The 25,300-nt window shown below is 41.8% G+C and overlaps 1 protein-coding gene across 2 annotated transcripts in view; it reads right to left on the bottom strand.

Annotated features, from left to right (window-relative positions):
- GPC3 (glypican 3) overlaps positions 1-25,300 on the bottom strand; it is a 329,376-nt gene that overhangs the window by 141,268 nt on the left and 162,808 nt on the right. For both annotated transcript variants that reach the window (XM_069943175.1, XM_069943176.1), the window contains exons 4-5: positions 13,404-13,534; positions 4,889-5,014 (exon numbers count right to left, since the gene is read on the bottom strand). In XM_069943175.1, coding sequence (XP_069799276.1) covers positions 4,889-5,014; positions 13,404-13,534 — 257 coding nt within the window. The remainder of the gene's footprint in view (positions 1-4,888; positions 5,015-13,403; positions 13,535-25,300) is intronic.

Genomic DNA, 25,300 nt, shown 5'->3' with positions numbered 1-25,300 from the left:
AACATAGCCTTATAGTGTAAATAACAATTTTCAACATAGGTCTTAGCTGCTTACTTTTGCTTCTACAGCTTGTATCTTCTCTATATACTTGTTGCATACATGATTATCCAGTAAGGTGTTCCTCCTCCTAATAATTAGCCTGTCTGAGTTGTCCTCCATGGTGCTTCCCCCCCCCCCCCCCCTATCTAAACTAGTATGTAACCCCTCCTCCTCCCCGCTGAAATGTCATCTCATGGATTTATTTTATTATTCTGTGAGTTGCAGCTAAATGGTAAAAAATAGTCAATAAAGACTATTTAGAAAGTTGTCTCATTTTCCATTTAGGAAACAGAAGACTGTCGGCAGAAAAAAGACCACATGCTCTATCTAGTTATCTAGTCTGTCCTTATATTGTCTCCTTTATTGTTATCTTAGAACCAATATATTAATTAAAATGATTAAAAAATATTAATTTAATAGTTATAATAGATTCAAATTAGCAATAAAAGAAAGGTGCAAAGGTGTCCATGTAAACATTATAACAAATATTTATTGGGGCCAAATAACGCTTTAGAATTAAGAATAAAAAAATATATGTTCTAAACTTAATTTTCTTAAAATGCCTGCTTTAAAAAAATATACAATTTTATAATCCTTTAGAATTTTGCCCACCAGAAATGTAAAAATTACCAGGCATAGAAAGGGGGGGGGGGGGAGGGAGGGAGGGTCCCACCTGGTAACAACCTTGCTTTAGGCAAACACTGTTTCTGTTCATGCAGTCACCCTTAAAGTGGGATATGGTGCAGTAATTGGGGTTATGACATAAGAAGTCAGCGTGTCTGGAGGATTTCTAGGTAGGCATACAACCTCTAAAACACGTTGTTACAGCTGATCTGGTGATTTAACACAGACGTTCTTAGCTTCTATTAAAATGAAGAGAAAAAGCTAACTTTAAACGCACATAAAATGAGATGAAGAACATCCCTAAATGGATCCGTCTGCTGGACAGATAGAGGTCGCCCAGGACCCCAGGCCTGGTTAGTCATGATAATGGATGCATATCCTGCAAGCATGAGTAATTTTTAAAAAATGATCTGCTGACATTTTGCAGTCCCTGTAGTGGCTGGGGTCAGCTTAGTAAGTACAGGTTAATTAATACCTAAGGTTACTTACCGCCGAGACACTGATATATACTCCAGCTGATTCCTCCCTAATAGTGCTGGGAATTTATGTGACTTAAATATGAAGAATGAATCGGGACTTAAGAAGTAAATGATTTCACTCTTGTCTCTGGATAATGTAACAGTCATTAAAACAGAAAGTTTTGTCATATGTACTGAAGGTCACTGACGGCTGCAGATTTGCATAATGCGAGATGAGATTAACCCCCGATTGAACATCTCACCATAGACAAGGTGACGGGTAAGCCTGCAAGAACGCTGCTTGTAGGTCTGGCCAGTGTCACAGGATTAGCAGCGGCATTACACATTATTCTTAAAGTAAGATAAAAGATTTGTATACAAAGAGGAGACATCAGGCAACAAAGCTGCTAGGAATGAATTATCCACTAGGTGTCACTAATGACCACATGTATTACTCTGCGCCCAAACTTGAATCAGCTTCAGTATCTGTAGCTTTTAAAATACTCATCAATGGATAACTTAAGTATAGCCTAGACTTTTTGACAATGCAATTTTAAAAACACAGGACCTGCACAAATATAATCACATGACCGTATCAGTATAGGCCCTGAATCCAGGTAGTGAAGCAGCAAGAATCCGCACAGAAGGAGAGTCTCAGCTGCTGCCTGTAAGTTTCTGTAGTCTGATCTAAGGTCTTTACTTATTTTAGGTGTCTGGTCTAGGGTCTATTTGTTTAGGAGACTGTGGGATCTGAGTTTATAGACAGGGTCTGCTATAGGGTTTGAGTTTATTTAGGGGGTCTGTAAGTATAAAAAAAGAGTATAAGGTTATTCTGTAAGCCAGAGAGTGGAGAAGCAAAGATCCACAGAGGAGGAGAGTGTGAGCTGCTATGTGTAAGTTTCTAGAGTTTGGGCTGTTAGTAATAATTTAAGGTAATTTAGGTGGTCTGCCCTGAGGACTGTATTTATGTAGGGTATTTGGTTTTATACTGGTTTCTCTATATTGCATTTATTGCTGGTTAATATATATTGATGATGTATTCTAGATTCAGCTCCACATTACCAGTGTTATGTCATGTTGACAAATTATTATGGTACCCAATGTCAGTTTTTTTGGTTAGGGGGGTGGGGACATCTACAGTGTGGGAGCAGCACGGGGGAGGGGGCATCTACAGTATGGGGGCATAGGGGGCATTTACAGTATGGGAACAGCACAGGGGGGATGGGGACATCTACAGTATGGGGGCAGCACAGGGGGAATAAGGGGCATCTACAGTATGGGGGCAGTATGGGGGGATAGGAGGCATTTTTAGTGTGGGAGCAGCACAGGGGAGGGATGGGGGCATCTATAGTATGGGGGTAGTGCAGTGTCCCAGAACAGAGTATTTGTCTGTCACTTTATCTCTACATCTTTGTTATAACCATTCCTGTTCTGGAAAGCTATGGTCCACTGCAACTGTGTATTGTGTAACCCCCTGCAGTATTCCGGTTTACTGCTATGCTCATATTCCATGTATATTCTTCTGTATATGTCTTAATGGTGATGATGCAAAGGCTGGTGTATCACGTGACTGTGCCCTGTTGCCATGGTAGCCCCAATGATCATCGAGCTTTGGCTGGGGTTACCATGTGACTTCCTGTTCCACCTCAGTCCTGTCTCCTACCTTCCAGGGGATAGGGTGTGTTGCTCTGCTGTTCCTGAGTCCTGTCTCCTACCTTTCAGGGGATAGGGAGTGTTGCTCTTCTGAGCCCTATCTCCTACCGCAGGAGAGGCCTGTGTGTGCTCTGCTGCTACAGTCCACTGTCTCAAGTATTCAAGATTCTCATCTGGGTGTAGCTTCCAGTTATCCTTCTCATCATCTCAATTCATCTATCGCAAGTATCCATTTCAGATTTATTACACCCAGCATCTCATCTTAAGTATCACTACTACTCCCATCATCCGGCACGCCACGCCCACAGCCTATTGCAGCATCACCCATTACTCTGCCTTATTCAAGATTGCCTTGTTCCCGGTTGCATCCGGAGAGACTGTTGCTACTAGTTATCACCGTTACAATAAATATACAACTACCGTTGTTTCTGAACCTTGGCATTGGTGTGATAATTGGTGCCCTGACTAAGGACAATGAAGAATCGCATGCCTAGTCTCCGCTCGGTCAGGAGCCCGGTTCCCAGCTGTGATCCCTTGTGCCTAAACCGTGACAACCCTCTAGCTAGCAGCTGCCCCGGTTCCTGCCCGCAACAACACCTCTCAGCGGAGTGGCCCCTAGGGGCCCGGGCACCGCAGTAGCATGGGAGGAATAGGGGGCATCCACAGTATGGAGGCAGCACGGGGGATGGGGGCATTTACAGTATGGGGGCAGCACAGGAGGGGATGGGGACATCTACAGTATGGCAGCATCACAGGAGGGGATGGGGGCATCTATAGTATGGAAACAACACAGGGGATGGGTGGCATCTACAGTTTATGAGCAGCAAATGGGAATCTACTGTATGGAGGCTATCTACTTTATTGCAAGAGCAAAGCGAAGGGCCTACTGTATGGGGGCTTTAAAGAGGGGGCTATCTACTGTGTGGCGGATGAACAGAGAAGTCTAATACTTGTATGGAGCATAAAGGGAACTTAACACGATATGAGGCACAGAGCTATACCTACTATATGAGAGCACAGAAGAGCCCATGCATATTGGAAATTTGTATAGAAATGAGGGTGGTGTGAGCGAGGATCCTAAAATGTGTGCCTGACAGATTTTGTAGCGACAAGTCATATCTTGGGGAAGTCTTCATTATGGCCCAGGCAGATGGGGAAGAATGTGACAAGGCAAGGCTTGATTCTAATGGAGGCACGTCACAAAGGGGAGGGGATATCATTCGACTAGGGGCGCCAGGCCCGCCCCCAATGCATAGAGAGGGGTACTGCACATGAAGAAACTGGCTCCAAGTATGGGAACCGGGCAGCGTTTTAAAAAATGGACCATGCCATCTGGATCTCCATGCCAGCACCAACCAGTTAGTGAAAAAAAAACACCTGTGAACATTCGCTTTAAGGTCAAATTGCTGTGTTGGCACTTTGAGATAAATTAGTAGGTGTGGGGTTGCAGTGTGGGCACTCGTGCTCAGAAAGGTTCACCATCACTGCCATAGTCCGTCTACAGTCACCATGGAACAGCCCCTGCATCAGTAGGTCTGCATAAGAGATTTAGGCAAAAACTCTAGGAGATTTGTAACCACAGCTTCTTGCAAAGTTACTCGATTTTTTTATGTTGGATTTGTTGGAACAAAAAGAGTATTGCCAAGGGTTTCGCATAGATACAGTAAAACAAATATCCCCATCTATAATTACACCTAGTAGGCAGCCACTTACAGCATTTCCCTCAGATGACTGCAGGAAAGGAAATATGTATTCCAGCTTCTGAAGACTATAATTTAACTGTTTGGCAAACTCAGGCTATTTCTCTCAAACTTTTTCGGTCCCCGCAGCTCTCCGTCCTACACGCACAGTCACTGACTATTAGCTAGGCTACCCCTCAATTTCCCTTAATTATGGGCTGTGCCCCCACATGCTGATAGATCATTACACATAACCGATGGTGCTAAAATAGAGATTTGCTAAGACCAACTAGCAAAATATTATTAAGAAGTATTTTAAAAAAGGAAAAGATGAAAGCTAAACGGTTACGATCAAGTAATTTCATGAAGCCAGTCCTAGAAGGAGAACATGGCATACATAGGGTAATACACATGCCTAGCATTGCAAATAATTACCTCTCAACGATTTCCTGTCCGTTCCAGCAGGAGGTGTCGTTTTCAGCCACAGTGGTGTGACGACAGACGAGTGCGGGCAGGCTGCCATAAAAATGACTATAGGCTTTCAGCTTCAATACAAACTCCCTAAAAGAACAACAAACACAGTTAGAAATGTCAGGTTAGCAGATGCTCGATGAAGAGCGTTAAAGGGACTCCGTTGAGATTCGTCTTTGGGGTCACGTTATAGTTTATTGATTTGAAATGAATGTGTGCAGGCTACTGTATCTTTCTTATGGTACCAACATGGACCCCCCTGCCCCGATGGTTAGTCTGCAGTTACCAATGATATTACACAGTATATTAGACTGAAATGTTGCAGTTTTTAAGCTCAGACAAGCTTGATACATAATAATATGAAACATACAATTTCCATAGATTGGTTTGTGCATGCAACTGTGGAATAACTGCACTGAGAGCCAGAAGAGATGATTCTGTAAGGGTGTGTTCACACAGGCAAAAAGACATCTCAAAATCAGCTAAAATTTATTGTGTAGTCCTGGTGCTGATTAAGGCTATGTGCACACTACGGTATCCTGCGGATTCCGCTGATTGCCCCTGCACACTTCCTCTTGAAACTCCACCCGTCCCATAGACTCCATTCTATGCTCAGGCATATTCTGTTGTCTGAATAAAGAATTGACATGTTAATTCTTTGGCTGGACAGCAGAGTCCACCTGAGCATAGAATGGAGACTATGGAGAGTCAAGTGGGAGTGTGCAGCAAGATCCATTGGATATTATCCGTGCAGATTCCGAAGTGTGCACATACCCTAAGGCTATGTTCCCACTTCGGGAACATTTCGGGGGAATGTGGCCGCCTCCTTATATAGACAGACACTAATAATGATTAGATATGGAAGAACAAAAGTATTGGGCGTTGAAATTCAACATGCTTTCCTCCAACATCATATGCCAAACAAAATGTAATTGCATATTCGATTTCCAAGGGGGCAATGTTCTAGAATACACTGACGTTGAGACACGTGATGGTGTCTCTGCGGTGTTTTGGTTGATCTCCCTGAGGTCAACCAGCGTCCTTTTGTAAATAAAATGTAATTGTCTGGGAATTTTCTTTATTTAATTTTGGGCAATTTGGAAAAGAAAGGGGGCGTGACCTTGGTACATAAAAATTTTGCCACACTTTAAAGGGAATTTGTCCGCTGCAATTTATGTTCCAAACTGACTGCTGACACTGTTGGATAGCTATTAGCTTAGCTCAGGGAGACACATGGTACCTTTGGTAAATTTGTCTGTGCTTCCATAACACAGAAAAATGCTTTTATTCTCCAGTGAACAGTGTCAGAGAGGCTTTTCCAAGCTCCTGATCTGCTACAAGCTAGAATGCCTTCTAGGGCCACATTTACATGCTGTAAGACACAAATAGCAGCTGCACAAAATTGACATGTCAGTTTTTTGTGCGGCTGCATGGAATTCCGGCCAGAGTGTATACGAAGTGTATACACTCTGGCCAGGATTCCATAGAGTTTAATGCGATCGTCCGCTGTCATTAATTCACGGCCATTGTTGCAAACCTGGGGCTGCTTTCAGTGATTTTCATGTCTGTATTGGGTTTGTATCTTGCCATTGCGGTGAGCTGTTTTCTGTGTTTTTATGCAATGAAAATATGTGGATGCATTCACACGTTCAGTGTTTTTCCTGGTCAGTGAATGTAGTCTGCTAGCTACCTCTGTGATCCGTGCAAAACAGTCCATGCTTACATCCGTTTTGCTGCCATTTTGCATCCGTCACACGGATCTATTTAAAGCATTTAAAATTACATTGATTACATCATATGCATCTAAACATTGATTTCTATGGGGAAACCATGCAGTGCTTCTGTTCCAAGTTATGACATGTCCTATTTTTAAATGGAAAGGATTGGAGATCAGTAAAAAAAACACTGAACATGTGAATAGCCCAATACAAAGCAATGAGCTATAAATGCCTCCTCACTCCATTACTCCCCCTCCTATCCCTATTACTGTTTAATTGACTCCTGAAAGCTGAGCTCCATGCAGGATCAAGTATGGAAGAGGAGGAGGTGTTATTGTGGTGTGCCCCTGCGGTGGTGTGGCAGAGGTATGGCCGGTCACTTGCCAGATGGTAAAGTGTGATGCCAGCTCTATGGTGGTTGGCCGAGATATAGCCGGGCCCAGTGATGATATGTTGTGACGCCAGTGGCGTTTGGGCACACAGGTATGGTGGCACACCTGCTTTTATTTTAAAGGGCGATTATACCTTGTCCCCCTGTGGTCACTGACTTGCCGGGCTGTTGTGGGGTCCCTTGGGTAGTAGTCACGGTGGTCCGGAGTGGAGTAATGACCCACCTGGACTATGAGCACTGCCACCCACAGACAGGGGAGAGAACTCAAGGAATGTTTGTGCACTGTGCTGGTGTGGAGGGAGAAATCACAGAGTCTCTTTACCATAAATAAGGTCTGCTTTACTTGGAGAATGTGTATGTACAGCAGGTCACACAGCTTTACCTTGAAACAACACGTTATACTTGATACGACACTTGACAAGTTTCGATCCAGATCTGTAGTGAGCGGAGGAGAAGTAGTACAGTCGTGTGAACTGAGTTGCGTGCTGAGAGTGTATAGTCGGAGAAGTAGAGAGGAGGATGTTGTGAGAGTCCCAACCTAATTAGTTCTATGCTCTGCCGGGATGTTGGAGGATGAGGTAGAAATAGAAGAATACTTGAGAGAGAATACTTGTGCCCAAGCATCTACTCTTGTCGGAATGAACCACCTCTCTACCAGTGTCGGGGGACCCGTCCTAGTGGGTGAAGCCCAAGACCTTGTTATCTGGGAATGCTGAGGGTTCCCTGCTGACACCTGCGCTGCGAGATAGAGTTTACAGGCTTCAAGCAACTTTGCTCTATTCAGATCAGTTCCTAGCCTTCTGCTTTTGTGGATACTGTCTTGCACTGTGACTCTCCTAGTCCACGGCGTGGGTTGAAATGATCTCTGACTTGTCCTCTCTAGGAAAGGGTTAACACTGCATAGTGTCGAGTGGAGTTACTGAAGAAGGAAAGGTTAGCTTCATGTGCCTGAGTCTGCTTCTGGACTGCACACTGAGACTGGGGACCTGGTAGAGGGCCAGGGCCCAACTAGACTGCTGTAGAGAGCCTTCTGGTTTGTGTCCTTTCTCTACAGAGCCCGATGACAAAAGACCACTACACTTCCTCTACTCACGTGACTTCCTAGCTACAGCCCTTTATAAGGTGTGCTGTGAATGGGTAAAGAGTGCATACACAAAAAGTAAAGGGAGAAGAGATAGGACAGAAGAAGAGAACACACTCATTGGTCTACAGATCCATGTGACATTTTAACAAACAATAACTCTTACAGCTCTGCAGCTGTGCATCAGCTAAATATATACACTCGCAATAGCGGCATCTTGTGGCAAAACTTCAACACTACTTCATCACCACTTACTTACATTAAGTACAGGCTTTTGCGAAGGGTGTAACTACAAGCAGAAACAAATGGTGGGACACCACATTATGGTCACTGTCTGAATAACCAAGATAGTCCAAAAGTCCTCAATCATTGGGTTTGTGTATGTGGGTTTTCAGTCTGAATATAGGTAGAGGTTGCAGAACATTTTTGACCTATGAATCCTATCTATAGGACTGGGATTAAAAGTGATGCCTAAATCTAGATACATCTGTTTTGGGCTATGTTCACACAATGTCTTTTTGTGGCCATATTTAGGCCATCTTTTTGGATGGCTGTCATTTTGAATCATCATTGAGAAGCAAAGGTTTTAATTTGGGGGGGGGGGGGTTATTTTGGAGTGAAAACACGTCTGTAACATGCAAACTATGGATGTAATTTGCATTTTACAGCAACGTTTTTGTCTAAAAATGACTGTTTGAAAATGTATGTACATATATATTCCACGTTAAAGAAAAAAATGTTAAAACCAGAAGCTTCCCGCTATAGTCGTAATTCTTGCCAGTATCGCACACGCCTGACTGGTTTGTGTTTCTCTTCCAGTGACCTACACACAGGGTTTACAAGTGTGACATCTGTTGTATAAGATTAATGTAATATCTTGGTGGCTCCATAAGCAGAATATGGAGCATCTGTCATCCAATGTCACTCTGTGGGTTTGGACCAAGCATTTAATAAGGATGAAATAATACCAAGATATATTTTATACCTTGTGAGAGTTCATTTCTTCATTCTCTAACTGTAAATATTTATTTAGGGTAAGTTCACACGTACCGTGTGAACGTACCTTGAGGGTGCGTTCACACCTACAGGATCTGCAGCAGATTTGATAGTGCAGATTTGATGCTGTGTTCAGTTATTTAAATGAAATCTGCTGCGGATCTGCTGCAGAAAATACTCTGCGGATCCGGTAAGTGTGAATGTACACTTAATGGGTTTTTAAGGGGAGAGAAAAAAAACAGACTACCTAGTTGTGCTTTTCTTTAGGCTTCAGCTATTATTCTTCTCACCATACCTATGGGAAAGCAACAGAACAGTAAGTTCCGAGCGTCTGTCTTTCTCACTGAGAGCTGTAGGGGATAATGTTATCATTGGCCATTTGTGTTGTAAAGTATTTGTCATTTCGATTTCTTGAATTGACTCATATCACGCTTTCACAATGGGAAGCAATAGCAGGGATATTATTATGTATATTGGAATGCTTATATTTATTCCAACATTTTTGCAATTTTACATTGTTTTTTTTGTTTTGTTTTTTTTAAATAAATGTTACTCGATGGCGGGTTCCAAAAGAGAACAATCAGTGCTCTAATAATTCCATTTTGTTGTAGGATTTTTTCAGTCCTCCTGACTCTTTCCTTCACTATCATTTTGCTTCATCCGCCTTTCCAATCCTCCTTCAAACTTCTTTCTTCTTTTCCAAATTCTATTTTTATTTTTTATTTTTTTTACAAATATCAAGACTCTAACCTTTTCCTTGAAGTTGTTTTACCCCGTTCTGTGACAATCTGTCTCCTTCCTACTTAAACTGTAAAACAGCAGCCAATTATTTCCACGTTCCAATTTAAGCAGTCCTAGTTTCTCCTCCTCCCTGTCCCATATCCTGCATGCAGGTTGCCATCCACAGGTGGCACAGTCCATGGTGCCATGACAGTCTGTCATTTAACAATAACATTAGATCCCCTGTGCTAGTTATAGATTAATAATTATGATCATTAAATAGAATTTTGTGTAATAATGGTCATTCAAAGATGTGGGTTGGTAATATGTGGGGCACAGTAGGGGAAATAAGGTGGGCTTAATGTAGAACACTTATTCTCAGTCCTGTAGTTGTACAGTATATTCCAGCAGAAGGCAGGGGACTATGCAGCTGCTAGATATTAACTAGTCAGCTGTTTAGGAAAAAATCTATCTGGCTCCAATCTTTGCCAATAAGACTGGGCACAAAGCCAATTTTGCAGAAAATGTACACAAAAAAATAGCTTCAATTACTATTGATCTATCCAAATTGATCACATGAACGTACAGCATGAACACATTGCTGGTCTAAACACTCAAATTGATCAAAACTTTTGATATGTCACTATGACATATCAAAAGGTTTTCTTATTGGCAGTGGCTATTTAAAGTGAGTCTGTACCCACAATGTGTTCCCCCCCAAACCACTTGTACCTTCGGATAGCTGCTTTTAATCCAAGATCTATCCTGGGGTCTGTGCGGCAAGTGATGTGGTTATTGTGATAAAAAAGGACTTTTAAACTGGCATCCACCGTGCCCAATGGCCGGGGCTTAGATTGTGTATGCATTAGACTGGCACACCCTCTCTGTCTCTCCTTCCCGCCCTCCTCTTCATTAGGAATGTTCAGGAGAAAATGTTTCAGTGGCATTCCTAATGATGAAGAGTGTGGGGAGGAGGAACGGAGGGGTGGTGCAAAGTTAGGGCACAGATACTCCTATTGGGCACGGGGCTGCAAGTCTAAAAGTTGTTTTTTAGGACAATAACTGCATCACCTGCCGAACGGACCCTAGGACAGATCTTGGATTAAAAGCAGCTATCCGAAGGTACAAGTGGTTTGGCGGGGTCAGATTGTGGGTACAGAGTCGCTTTAAAATCCTATTCACATTGCTTTAACTCTTGCTAGAAGGGATAGGCAGGGCCGTTTCTGCCATGAGGCCAAATGTTTTTATTGCTTAGATTTGTAGGGACGGCATGTTTTATGGAGTGGTTATAAATGATACTGTCTGCTACACACCACTGACTTCATTGACCCCATAATCTGCAATGATAGCTGAACACAGACACAGAACGCAACAAAGTCAGGACTGCAAACACTTTGCAGGTATTGTTATATGCCTCAGACCTCACTACACTTCAAGTGATTACTACCCCTTTATATGGAGCACAAGGTGTTATGGTAGTATGACCATGAATAAGATCACCAGGAGTAGCCACAATGCATTGACTCTTGTATATGTTTGGTGCTTTTATTCTTGGAAAGGCAATAGAGATTAAAGAATTGGTTACACACTAGTGGAATTGGGAACTTTGAAACTTTTTCTGTTTTATCCTCACTAAGGATGGTAGGTAGTGCTTGAACAGGGCAGTTACATCCTCCCCACCCTTTAACAAGGTGCTTGAACAGGGCAGTCCCTCCTCCCCACCCTCTTCATCATTAGGAATGCTCCTAGAACAATTTCTCCTATTCATCACCGGTCTGAACACTGCACATGTGGTGGATCATTAAGGCACCTGTGCAGTGTTCAGACAGGTGATGAATAGGAGAAATCCTGCTCAGGGGCATTACTAATGATGAGGAGGGCGGGGAGGAGGGACAGAGGGACGTCGCAATCCTAGGGCACACACTCTAGGCCACGCCAATTTGACAAAGGGCTGCAAGTTTAAAAGTTGTTTTTAAGGACAATAACTGCATCACCTGCCGGACAGAACCCAGGACAGATCTTGAATTAAAAGCAGCTATCCGAAGGTACAAGCGGGTTGGGGGGGGGGTCAGATTGTGGGTACAGAGTCGCTTTAAGGCTAGAGACACACAGCTAGAAACACAGATGTTTTGGGGGAAAACTGTCACTGCAGTTTCTGTGCCAAAACCAGAAATTCTCTCTCCTAGACCATTGTCTACATGCTTTTTGTCAACATTTTTATGTCATATGTCTGGTCACATACTGTAGTTCTGTGTTTAACCCCTAGATGACCTAGGAAGTACCTGTATGCCTTGGGTGCCTGTCCTCAGACAACCCTGGGTGTACAGGTACGTCCTGTGTTATGAAGCGCGCTTCATAGCAGGTGGGGGCCGGCTGCAATCAGTAGCTGGGCCCTCACCGTTAATGGCAGGCTGCAGTGATCACGCTGCAGCGTGTCATTAACCCCTTAGACGCCGTGGCACAATTGCGGCGTTTAAGTGTAAGTGACAGGGACAGTCCCCTGTCACTTAGCGATCGGGACCCCTGCAGTGTAACTCTTGTGGTCCCGATCGCTGTGTCGGACCACCGGAGGTCTCTTACCTTCCTTTGTGCTGTCCGATCGGCTATCTGCTCATTGAGTCTACCACAGGCAGGCTCAATGAGCAGAGCGCCTATTACACTGACTTAAAATGTGTAAAGAAAAAAAAAGTTTTTATAAATACCCCAAAGCCCCTCCTCAAAAAATAAGTTAAAATCCCCCCATCCCATAATATAAATAAAACATATAAAAATAATGAACTAAATAAACATATTATATACCGTAGCGTGCGTAATTGTGCGATCTATTTAAATATAACAAACGCCATCCGATACGATGAACGGCGTAAACGAAAAGAGGGAAAAAAGTGCCAGCATTACCGATTTTTTGTTACATTATATATAAAAAAATATATAAAAAGTGATTAAAACGTCTGATCTACACAAATATGGTATCACTAAAAACTAGATATCATGGTGCAAAAAAATTATACCCCATACAGCCTCGTAGGTGAAAAACTAAAACCGTTATAAGAGTCACAATAGGGCTATTTTATTAATATTTAATTGCAAAAAAAAAGGATTTTATTAAAAAAAAATTAAAACATTAGAAAATCTGTGTAAACCTGCATATGGTTGTGTTTGGACTGACCTATAGAATAATGGTATCATGTCCACTGGGTCATTTTGGGCTTGGTCCTCAAAGGGTTAGATAATATGCTCTGAAAACTCTGAATTTGTTTCTATAATTGCCATTCATGCAAGCCCCCATATGAAATAATGCATAACCCTTTATACAACATTCAACATTTAGCCAAAACTTCATTTACTCTCCTCTAAAGAAATAACATGTTTGTGTAAGTTCTCCACATGATATGTAAGGCATCTGTTCATAGCTTGGAAGGTGAGAAATAGACAATATGTCGCATGTACATTGCCAAATGCCCTCCACCTAAGCTTTGATGGATGATCTGAGTAATGCGCACCCCTTCCCCCTAACATATGTATTTGTCCACAAGACATGACAAGGAGTAATATGGGTAGATTTTTACTAACCTTCGTTTTCCAGACAGGGTTTCTCCATTGTCCGTATTAACCTTGAATGCTTTCCTGTTGATGTATGTATCGCCTCCATTGCGTACTGACCTTGACACTCTATGCTTGGCAGTGCCACATAATTTATTAACCTGAAAAAAAGAAATATATATATAGTTATAATCGTGCAGAATAATAGATATGTCACGAAACAGGTTTATTTTTCTTTTAGCCTATATTTTCTGTGTTTTAAATACAGATATAGAATCTGGCATTATTCAGTGTGAGTACTGAGCAAATTCTCAGATGAAAATATGCCAAAATCTGTATCATCAGAAAATTATATGCTATAGACATCTAAAAAAAATCTTAAAGTATTCCACATCATTCCAGATTTCCACACCAGCAGACACAAAAAGCTGCTCCTCACTTGTAAGCTCTACTGCATAGACTGGGACAGATTAAGCAGAGTCACTGCATTATCATTAAGGGGTAGGAAGGTTAAAGGGGTATTACCATCTTGATATTTTTGCCATATCCACTTGATGGGCCATAAATAATGGATAAAGACCCCATCTCTGGGGTCCACATTGGTCTTAAAATTAAGGGGTAAAAACCAGGCTATTGAGCTGTTTACCAGCTTTTTCCCTTTTGTAACAGGGGGACCAGGGGGATTGGGCAGAAGACCATAGCCAGCAGTCAGGGTCAAGCCCTAAAGTGATACAGTGCAGGAGGGGTATGGCAGTGGCAAAATGGCAGACAAACAAGAAGGATGAAGCAGTGTCACGACGCTGTCCCCATGATTGGCTGAACGGCCTGTGACTTCAAACAGTGCCAGGAGTGTGCCGAACCTAGCAGGGCGTCAGTGAATGTGGACAGATATGTTTATTTCTTTTTTTACACCAGCTGTTGTCCACACATTGCTATTACACGTAGCTACAGTATATGCACCTGATACCCAATGATTTTAAACCTGGACCTAAAGAAACGATCAGATTTTTGTTTGGCCAATTATCGCTCCTTATAATAAGGCCCTTAGTCTCTAGGAGGGGGATGATTCAACTTTTATTTTACCATAGCAGAATACCCCTTTAAGTAGTGTTGACCAAAGACAAATTAAAAATATGTGCACTTGCCCTTCAGGAATCGGAAAGAACATGTACATGCCACCTAAGGTCAGACCTGGAAGTGAGAGAGTGACAGGACACCGGCAGTCGGCTCCCACTGGTGTAACTCTGACTACATCTGACTGCGGTCATCGATCTCCAGATAAATAGGGGTCTTTAAAGTCCTACATTTATCAAATATGGCATATCAAGTGAATATCGAGATGGGAAAACGTGATGCAAAATGATACCTCTACCATATTACTGGAGGTCTACATAGTAACACTATACAAACAATGTACTGTGTGTATCTTTCTGTCTTCCCCTAAGGAAGGATAACCCAAGAAAGAATGGTATACTGTATCATGCTTAGTACAGGATCTGAGGGGGGTTATAAATGTTGTCATTTTTCTGTCCACGTTTTATATTATTTCCACATTGTCTTCAGGATCTCTGTTTGCTTTTGTTCAATAAAACAAACTTATTGTTTAGTTTCAATAATAGAAAGGGCAGCAAGCATAGATTTTAAAAGCTTTGAGAAATTAAAGGGGTTATCCAGTAAAAAATCTTTTTTCAAATCAACTGGTTTTAGAAAGTTTTATAGATTTGTAATTTAAAAATCTCAAGTCTTCCCATACTTAACAGCATCTGAATGTCCTACAACAAATGATGTTTTCATTTTAGTCTGACACAGTGCTCTCTGCTGCCACCTCTGTCCATGTCAGGAACTGTCCAGAGCTGTAGCAAATTCCCATAGAAACCCTCTCCTGCTCTGGACAGTTCCTGTATTGGACAGAGATGACAGCAGAGAGCACTGTGTCAGACTGAAAGAAAACACTATTTCCTGCAGGACACACAGCAGCTGATAAATATAGGAAGACTTGATATTTTTAAATTGAAGTAAATTACACATTTGTAGAACTTTCAGAAACCTGTTGATTTGAAAAGAAAAAGATTTTCACTGCATAACTCCTTTAATATAAAAAGCATATTTTAAATTTTTTTTTACTTTTTATTATAGAGAAAACCTATATTTGCTGTATATTTTGCACAATAAATGTGATAAAAGAACAATAAATATTATATTTAGCCTTCCCGTACAAATCACTAAAAGAAATCCAAACTAATAAGTCTATAAATGGTACGGAGAATGCCACCAATCTTGCGTCCAGCAGAGGTCGCTGTAACACAACTATTGGAAATGTCAGGATTTTCTTTTTAACCCCTGACCTTCTGTAAGCGACACCAACCAGGGACTTGCTACTTATGCTAACAGTGTTCCCTTCCTAATTTTTTTTTTTTTAATCTGCAGAGACCTATTTAGTAAGAGGCCCAGATCATAGTGATATGACAAACTGCTGAGGTTGTAACCTAATGGAACTCCGCTATTCATCTTGTGTTGGTTCTTTTGGGAGTCGCAGATTAATCTATCTTTCTCGCAGATCTTACATCCATGAATATAAATGGGCTGGTTACGTACAGAGGAACAGCATGAAATGCTATTAGCCAGGTACTATTGGTGGCACAAACTCTGTCATTACTAGATTACATTATTCACTGCAGGCTGCACTTCAGTCCGGTTCCCATACATAATCATGTCGTTCATGATTATTAACTCTAAAGGACAGAAGGGAGAGACTTTGTAATAGGCAAAGCCATTTAAATTTGATGAAAATTAAAAATTGAAGTCGCAGTATGGAGGATACCGCGCTAAAGTCAGATATTAATGGACAGGCACGACTCCTATATAATAAGCCAAACAATAGAACTACAAGAACCATTGTACTGAGGCACTGGGGGGAAACAATGCTCCCATCACGGTCCCTGCAGCCTAAAGAATATTACACTACAATAGACTTGTTGAAATTTAATATTCACCCATTGTTATTACAACGACATGTCAATCGTGTCCTGAAAGAAAACTATATTAAAAATGTTAACACAGAACTGTATAGCAGTCTAGACCGAAAAGGGAGCAGTCAGATAACCCCCTCCCCCATCGCTGTTCTACATAATGGCAACCAGGGCTAATATTAGGTTTTCATTGTTGTTTTCTTTCCCTTCCAAAAAAATCTAATTATTAGTGCAGCAAAGGAAGTATTGTACTAGCTGCAGGACGTAGAGTATATAGACTGCCTATAAATCATAGTATTCATTCTACAATTTATGCCATTCATCGGAAAACCACATCCACCATAATGGAGAGCAATAGCAGTCTATCTGTCAGCTTCCCTCCGAGATTACAGATGGAACATTGTAGTCCCATTTACATCAACAGGAAAGCCATCCGCTTTTCTTGGATGAATTAGAAGCTGACTGGAGCTGAAGGGGTACAGTGCTCGTATGAGCGTCATATACCATTTATTCTAGGGGTCTTGGTTCACTGGTCCCCACCAATAATACTTCCTGACAGGTCTCACTGACTTGTCAGAAGATGTTTACACGTTCGCATATTCTTTGCAGGTTGTTGGTTTAACTTGATGCCACTTTCTAAATAAAAACCCTTTAAGAAACAGGTTATCTAACTACAGAGACACAGTCTAATTCCTTCTATAGACCAATGGGGGAGATTTATCAAACTGGTGTAAAGTAAAATTCTCTTAGTTGCAACCAATCAGATTCCACCTTTCATTTCTTAAAGAGTCTGAGGAATGAAAGGTGGAATCTGATTGGTTGCTAGGGGCAACTACAGGCCCTATTCCACCAACAGATCTAACGACAGATTATCTGCCAAAGATTTGAAGCCAAACCAAGGAGTGGATTTGAAAAGAGGAGAAATCCAGTCTTCCCTTTATGACCTGTTCTCTGATTATAGTCTGTTCCTGGGTTTGGCTTCAAATCTTTGGCAGATAATCTGTCGTCAGATCTGTTGGTGTAATAGGGCCTTAAGACAGTTCTACTTTACACCATGTTTGATAAATCTCCCCCAATATGTTAAATTGTATAAAACCAAATAAATAGGTGGTACTCTCCTATTGGCATTGGACATTAAAAGGGGTACTCCGGAGGAAAAATTGTTCAAATTAACCAATGTCAGAAAATTATATAGATTTGTAAGTTATGTCTATTAAAAATTTCAGTTTCTGTCCATGACAGGAACTGTCCAGAGCAGAAGCAAATCCTCATAGAAAACCTTTACTGTTCTGGACAGTTCCTGTCATGGACAGAGGTGGCAGCAGAGAACATCAGAAAATACTATTTCCTGCAGCACACAGAGCAGCTGAAAAGTATTTGAAGGTTTAAGATTTTTTAATAGAAGACTTTTCCAAATTTGTATAAGTCAGGAGTATCCCTTTAAGGAAAGTATGTAAGGCAAAGGAGTAGGACTCCCTATTCCTATACAGTACACTGAGCGGCTATATACATTCTCTGGGCAGGGTGCAGAGTGACTGGCCAAGTGCATGTTATAAGTTTAAGTAGAGATGGATATACTGTAGCATTGCTGCTCACCCCCATGCTGCCCACTCCACATTGGACAGAAGTCCTTGCAATTGCTCAAGGTTCTTCCATCTGAGCAACATGAATGAAACGAATGGGAAAAGTTCCAAATTTTGGGAGGAAATATGGAACCATTTTGATTAATTATAAATCACTTTGTAATAATATAAACTGATAAGTCAACCAGAAGCCCCTTTACACAGACTGAAGTGGGACACTAAGTGGGGTCCTCCATCTGTGACAGGGTATATGGATATGTGTTCTCCATTAGGGACAAGCCCTTTAAGGTAGACAAACAACGGAATAGTATGTATTTTACCATATTAACTATGTCTGTTAACTGTTTCATGGTTTTATGGAGTCCCAGGGCACCAAATATTTGCACAGTCCATAAAATCTGGTCAAAATTTAAAATAAAGGCTCACAGCTTGCAAATATAATAATGTAAGTCAATGCTTAAAAATCTTTGTGAAATTTTAATATTTAAAATAAAAGTAACACACAACCACTGTGGCGGACTTAAAGGGAATCTATCAGCTCCTGGGCACTACCTAAGGTGCTTACTGTGTGCTGTACCTGGCAGTCCCCCAGTGGGCATGGTGCTTTTTTGGTAATTATCCATGCAGCGGATTTTGTACAATCTTATGTCTCCTACTGTACTAAAGAGTCACAGAGCAGTTGTTCGTGCCACACTTGTCATGCATCCTCCTCCCTATTCATGAATAATCAATGCTGTCCGACCTCCTGCTCGCTCAGCTGTCAGATTGCAGATCAGTCCTCTGTAGGCAGTTTATGTCTGAAAGAATCTCTCCTCCCTAATGTGTTAGAACTGTGGTCTAGGGGTAACTCACCTGTCTAGAGACCTGCCGGCAGTTCACTCTCTGGTTCGAATCCCCTGATGGAATTTAAATACGTGCCTTTCTTTCTCATTATTGTATAATTTTTAAGGCTATGTTCACACACAGTATTTCTGCTCAGTATTTTGCAACCAAAACCAGGAGTGGATTGAGAACACGGAAAGGCTCTGTTCTCACACTGTTGAAATTGAGTGGATGGCTGCCATTTAATGGCAAATATTGGACGTTGTTTTAAAATAACAGTAATTATTTGCCATTAAATGACAGCCATTCACTCAATTTCAACAGTGTAAGAACATGGCCTTTCTGTGTTCTCAATCCACTCCTGGTTTTGGTTGCAAAATACTGAGCAAAAATACTGTTTGTGAACATAGCCTTAAAAATGATACAATAATGAGAAAAAAGACATCTATTTAATTTTCATCGGGGATTCGAACCAGGGAATAAACTGCTAGCAGGTGTCTAGACAGGTGAGTTACCCCTAGACCACAGCTCCAACACATTAGGCAGGACATAAACTGCCTTTAGAGGACTGAAGGCAGTCCTCTGAGCGAGCAGGAGGCCGGACAACATTGATTATTCATGAAGAGGGAGGAGGATGCATGCCAAATTGTGGCACGAACAACTGCTCTGTGACTCTTCAGTACAGTAGGAGACATAAGATTGTACATAATCCGCTGCACGGAAAATTACCAAAAAGCCACCATGCTTACTGTGGGCTGACAGCTACAGCACACTGTCAGCACCTCAGGTAGTGCAGAGGAGCTGACAGATTCCCTTTAAAAAGAACATAATTGTCAAACCACATGGTAATCCCACCATCAGTCACTAGAGGGAGCTCAGCACACAAGCTATAGCAATTCACTCACATAACTTTTATAAAAGAGATCACTTTCATGAGTCATCAAGTTTTTATTCAATATGTTACTATAATATGGCCAAGTCTAAAGTTCCACAGAGAAGTCAATGCGCCCTGGATAATGACTCAAAATGATGCTGTTATCATTGCAGCAGATGGTTTCACTTACACATCCCAAGCACTTCTAACAATGCTGATTATCATAACTTGATACTAATAATATGATAAAGTAAATGTTACATAACATGACAGGGTATAGGTAGAGGCAGCTCCACTCAGGAGTTATAAAAGCAGAATAATGCGCCATTACTAGGCACTATAATCCGATTCTCTGAATACAGGACTGAAATACAGCAAATCTACACATTTTTATGCAAATTCTGGCATGAATTTAATGTGGCAGGGCTAATTCCTCAGTAGCATAACGTTGTAGATTCTGAAACAGGTCTTTCTTCTCCTTTTTGATCAGGAACATAACAGCAACATCATAATTCTATGAAGCCCCTTTGGGACAATGGAGGACTAGGCTTTTCAGATCATATCAGTACCCCCACTCAAAGCGACTCTGTACCCACAATCTGCCCCCCTCCAAAAAAAAAAAAAAAAAAAAACACTTGTACCTTTGGATAGCTGCTTTTAATCCAAGATCTGTCTTGTGGTCCGTTCGGCAGGTGATGCAGTTATTGTCCTAAAAAAATACTTTTAAACTTGAAGCCCTGAGCCAAACGGGAATATCTGTGCCCTAACTTTGCACAACCTCTCTGTCCCTCCTCCCCACCCTCCTCATCATTAGGAATGCTCCAGGCAGATTGCCTCCTATTCCCCACCTGTGTCAGCCCGACACATGGGTTGGATCGTTAAGGACCTGTGCAATGTTCAGCATGGAGAAAATGTTTCAGTGGCATTCCTAATGCTGAAGAGGGTGGGGAGGAGGGACGGAGAGGTAGTGCAAAGTTAGGGCACAGATACTCCTGTCTGGCACAGGCTTCAAATTTAAAAGTATTTTTTTAGGACAATAACTGCATCACCCGCTGAACGGACCCCAGGACAGATCATAGATTAAAAGCAGCTATCTGAAGGTACAAGCGGTTTGGGGGGGTCAGATTGTGGGTACAGAGTCGCTTTAATTTGCAGCAGGGCTGTATAGGTTGTCATTACTTATTAAAGGGGTTATCCCTCTTGTCTCCAGTTTGGGTGGGCTTTTTAAACTCAGTTCCATTGAAGTGAATGGAGCTTAAAGTGTCACTGTTTTTTTTTTTTTTTTGCAGAAATCAATAGTCCAGGCGATTTAAGAAACTTTGTAATTGGGTTTATTAGCCAAATCTGCCATTATCTGCATGTAAAAAGCCTTTTCCCAGGTCCCCCCCTCCTCTCCTTTCTGTCATCCACTCCTCAGAATCAGGAAATCTCTACTGTTTTTTCATCAGTCAGATCTGTCTGGTCTATGAAGAGGGGAGGGGGGAGGGGCGAGATTAGCAGCAGCTGAGAGCCGAGAACAAAGGATTGCTCAGCGGGGGAGCTATTCAGAGCCCTAATTAGAGGTCAGAGAGGTCAGTGGTGACTGCAGAGGAGAGAGCCCAGGATGTGAATGTAAATTAACTCTTTGTTGTCCTGTTTTGCTGCTTTTACTTTCTCTCTCCATAGGAAAACCATGAAGACAGGGGGGAGAGCTTCAAACTGCTTTTTCATGATAAAAAATCATTTTTCGGCAAATAAACCCAATTACAAAGTTTCTTAAAATCGCCTGTACTATTGATTTCTGCAATAAAAATTTTAACGACAGTGACAGGGGTTGGCCACTTTATAGTAAAAATATTCTGTGTACAGTATTAGTAAGTGTACTCAATGTATATACTGACAGCAGCTCCCTGTGTACCTCATAAGCTAAAATCAGACTCCCCTTTTCCAGGCTGACCTGCCCTACTCTGTGGTGATTCTGTCCATAAGATGGCCTACATAGAGGAGCATGTGACCATGTCCCGCCCCCAGTGTCCACCATTGAGCCTGTATATAGCTATGGTGGACACTGGTGGGCAGGGCATGGTCACATGCTCCTCCATGTCGGCCACCTTATAGACAGACTCACCACAGAGCAGGGCAGCACAGCCTGGGGGAGGGGAGTCTGATTTTAGCTCTATGAGATACATAGGGAGCTGCTTCCAGTAAGTGAAATTGGTACAGATAATAATACTGTAAACTGAGCAATTTTACTATGGCCAACTCCTTTAATTGAAAACCACAACAAAACTGACAAGAGTGGTGCTGTCTCTGAAAGAAAGCGGCCATGTTTTTCTGAGGCTGGATGACCCCTTTAATACTGCTGGACATAGATAACACGTACATTGATACAATGAGTCCTTTTAAAACTCACTATAAGTATATCCAGATAACAACCTCATAGGAAATAATGTTTTTTTCCGCCTATCAGTTGTCATTTAGGTCATTCCTAATCCTCTCACAAATTCCGCTTATTGCATTTAATGTCAGGCAAAGTTGTATCATATGACATTTCATATTCAGAGAAGAAAGGCGGCTGATAAGGAAAACCTGGCGTCTACCGCCATTGATCAGAGATAAAACTATATGAGATTCTGCCTGGCTTTCTGCTCTCACAAGAAACGTGCAGGTATAGTGTTAGAGTCAAGGACACAACCAGCTATATCAGGCCATGTAACAGCTAGAAACCAGCGGATTATAGGAGTGCTGGGAACACACACTTCAAAGGATTCTTCCTTTTGGTATATGTTTAGTTACAGAAGCAAGCATGGCCAGGTACATAGAATGCAGTATATGATGTGTCATTATAGCCTGTACAAGACATGGGTACAAAACACAAAGAAGACATCTTACCTTCACACACCTTGCTCATCAGGAGCCACCAGTGGCATAGCTACCATAGAGGCAGGGTAGGCACTTGCTATGGGGCCCGTGCAGGAGAGAGGCCCAGGGGAGAAGGTAAGAGCATGTGTCCTTCTGCTTAACCCCTTATGTACTGCAGTGTGTAAGTGACCCAATGTTTACTTACATGCTGCAACACAAAAAAGGGTTAACAGAGATCTCTGCTTCACTGCTCTGATAACCCCTGACCTCTGACAGCTGGCAATCAAGTAGGAAAGGAAAATGTGCAGAGCTCCTTGCAGAGGTCAGGGGTTATCAGTGCACCAGCAGTTAAGCATATATATATATATTATATATATACACATACACAAATTGCTTTGTGTTGTGCTAAGGGGAGGGGGGCCCCTCAAAATTTTTTGCTATGGGCCCTGTGAATCCTAGCTACGCCCCTGGGAGCCACCACTATCCATAGCTTAACAAAAGCCCCGAAAACTGCCAAACTGCCCTGTGTGGCCATGACACTTGCCTATTCTATGTATTGGTTTTCATCAATACCCTGTCTACGCCATACCCAGTCATTATGACTATCAATTGTCTATATACTGGACCTTATGGCTGACAATGCATTAATTTCCAATGCTTGAAGCTTCTAGTGATGTCCCATTATGGCTTTAAAGGGAACCAATCACTACTATAACACTGTTGGAGCTGCTGAAGTGTTCTCTTACCATACCTAGTGTGCTGTCCTCTATTAGGTAGTCTCTTTTCCTGTCACTCATCGCTGCACAGCACACTGACAGGCAGATAGCTTGTTACTAGCTGGTTCCACCCAAATTACTAGTTCCCGCCTCTTTCCATGCAGCGTATGCCGGAATAAAAAAAAGTGTTTACTCCTATATACCTTAACGGATCGTAAGAGAACACTTTAGCAGCTCTATTAAGAGCTGCTAACAGGGTTACATGCATTATTTTAGTGATTGGTTCCCTTTAAGGGTGCTTTCACACGTACAGGATCCTGTACATGTGAACGCACCCTAAAGGGGTATTCTACTCAAACATAATTTTTCATATGTTGCGGCTCATGACTAGACTTTAATTTATTCCAAACTTTTTATTATCTAATCAGTCTCCTTTCCCCAGTTCTCAGCTGTTGATTTCTGCCTCCTCCCCCTCCCTTCCAAGATGGCTGATGTAAACAAATCCCTGGCAGGCTTTATCTGCTACTTTGTAGTTTCCTTGTAATGTTGGGAGGGATAATCTGAGGTCAAGTTGCTGATGAACTCACTGTGATTAGTCCTCCCAGCATTATGATGAAGCTACAAAGTTGGAGATAAAGTTGGTCAGGGACTTGTTTACATCATTCGTCTCGGAAGGGAAGGGGGAGGAGACAAAGAAAAAAGCTCACACAATTTTTTTGTGTCTACAGCAGAAAGCAGCAGCTCAGAACTAGGAGAAGGAGACTGAATAGATAATAACAAGTATGGAGGGAATTGTTAGTCTCACCATGGGCAGCAACATATCAAAAGCTATGTCTAAGCGGAAAACCCATTTAAGGCTGGGTTCATACAGAGTAGCTAAGTTTGTATTTTAAGCCAAAACTAGGAATGGAACAGACACAAAGAAAAAATGTAATGTAAAGACTTAAAAGGAGAGTAAAAACAATAACCATACTGTAAGGGGAATTTAGTAAGACTGACCAATCCAATGTAAACCCCACCCCTGCCCACATCTCTATACTGTCTGTATTTATGGATCATTAACCCCTTCAAGACAGAGCCCACTGATGCCCGGATGTTCGGGTAAAATTAATGCAAAGTTCCTCCCCTTCTAAGAGCCATAGCGCTTTTATTTTCCCACCTACAGGGCTGGTTGGGGTGTCATTTTTTGCGCCATGATCTCTAGTTTTTATTAATATTGAAAATTTTGATAACTTTTTATAACTTTTTTCTGGTATATCATTTTAAAAAATCAGCAATCTTGGTGTTGGTTTTTTTCCCCGTTTACGCTGTTCACCGTGCGGGAACAAGAATGTTATATTTTAATAGATCGGACAATTCCGCACACTATGATATGTAATATGTTTATACATTTTTTAAATATTTTTAGTTTTATAATGGGCAAGGGGGTATTTTAAACCTTTATTGGGAGGGGGGTTTATAAGGGGTTTTCTAATACTTTTAATAACTTTTTTTTTTACTACACTCTTTTTTTATTTTACAGTAAAACATGCAATCATTAGATTGCATGTACTGATCTATGCTATGCCATAGCATAGATCAGTGTTATCGGCAATCTATGCATAGAGCAGAGGTAAGTGACTTACCCTGCCCGTCGGTACAAGCGATCGGGACCCCCGCAGCATGGCTTGCCCTGTCACTGAGTACCTTTGAAGCCGTGAGCACTATAGATTGCAGCGTTTAAGGGGTTAACGAGAGGCAGCTGCGGGATTGCAGCTGCCTCTTATTATACTCAGCCCTGAACACGCTGATGTGTGCAGAACTGCAGTGGTCCTACACACATCAGTCAGCCCCTGAAGTCAGGAACATATATACACATTCCTACTGCACGGGGTATGTGCAGTAGGAACGTATATATACAGATTACTGACGTGAAAGGGTTAATTACAGAAAGTATAGAGCCAATTTATTTCTATGGGGCAATGCATGTATGTTACAGAAAGACCTGTCCTCAGGACATGCACCTATACTGTCTGTTTATGTGGAATAAACTCATCGATAGAAGTTTAGTCCAGTGACAAATGCAGATGTCATACAGCTTCCATCGGTATGCTGCCCATATTTGTAAATCCCCTCTCCCGCC

Source organism: Dendropsophus ebraccatus, chromosome 10 (assembly GCF_027789765.1).
Source record: "Dendropsophus ebraccatus isolate aDenEbr1 chromosome 10, aDenEbr1.pat, whole genome shotgun sequence".
In the NCBI taxonomy this organism is placed as follows: Eukaryota; Metazoa; Chordata; class Amphibia; order Anura; family Hylidae; genus Dendropsophus; species Dendropsophus ebraccatus.
This window is presented reverse-complemented; position numbering and strand designations above follow the sequence as displayed.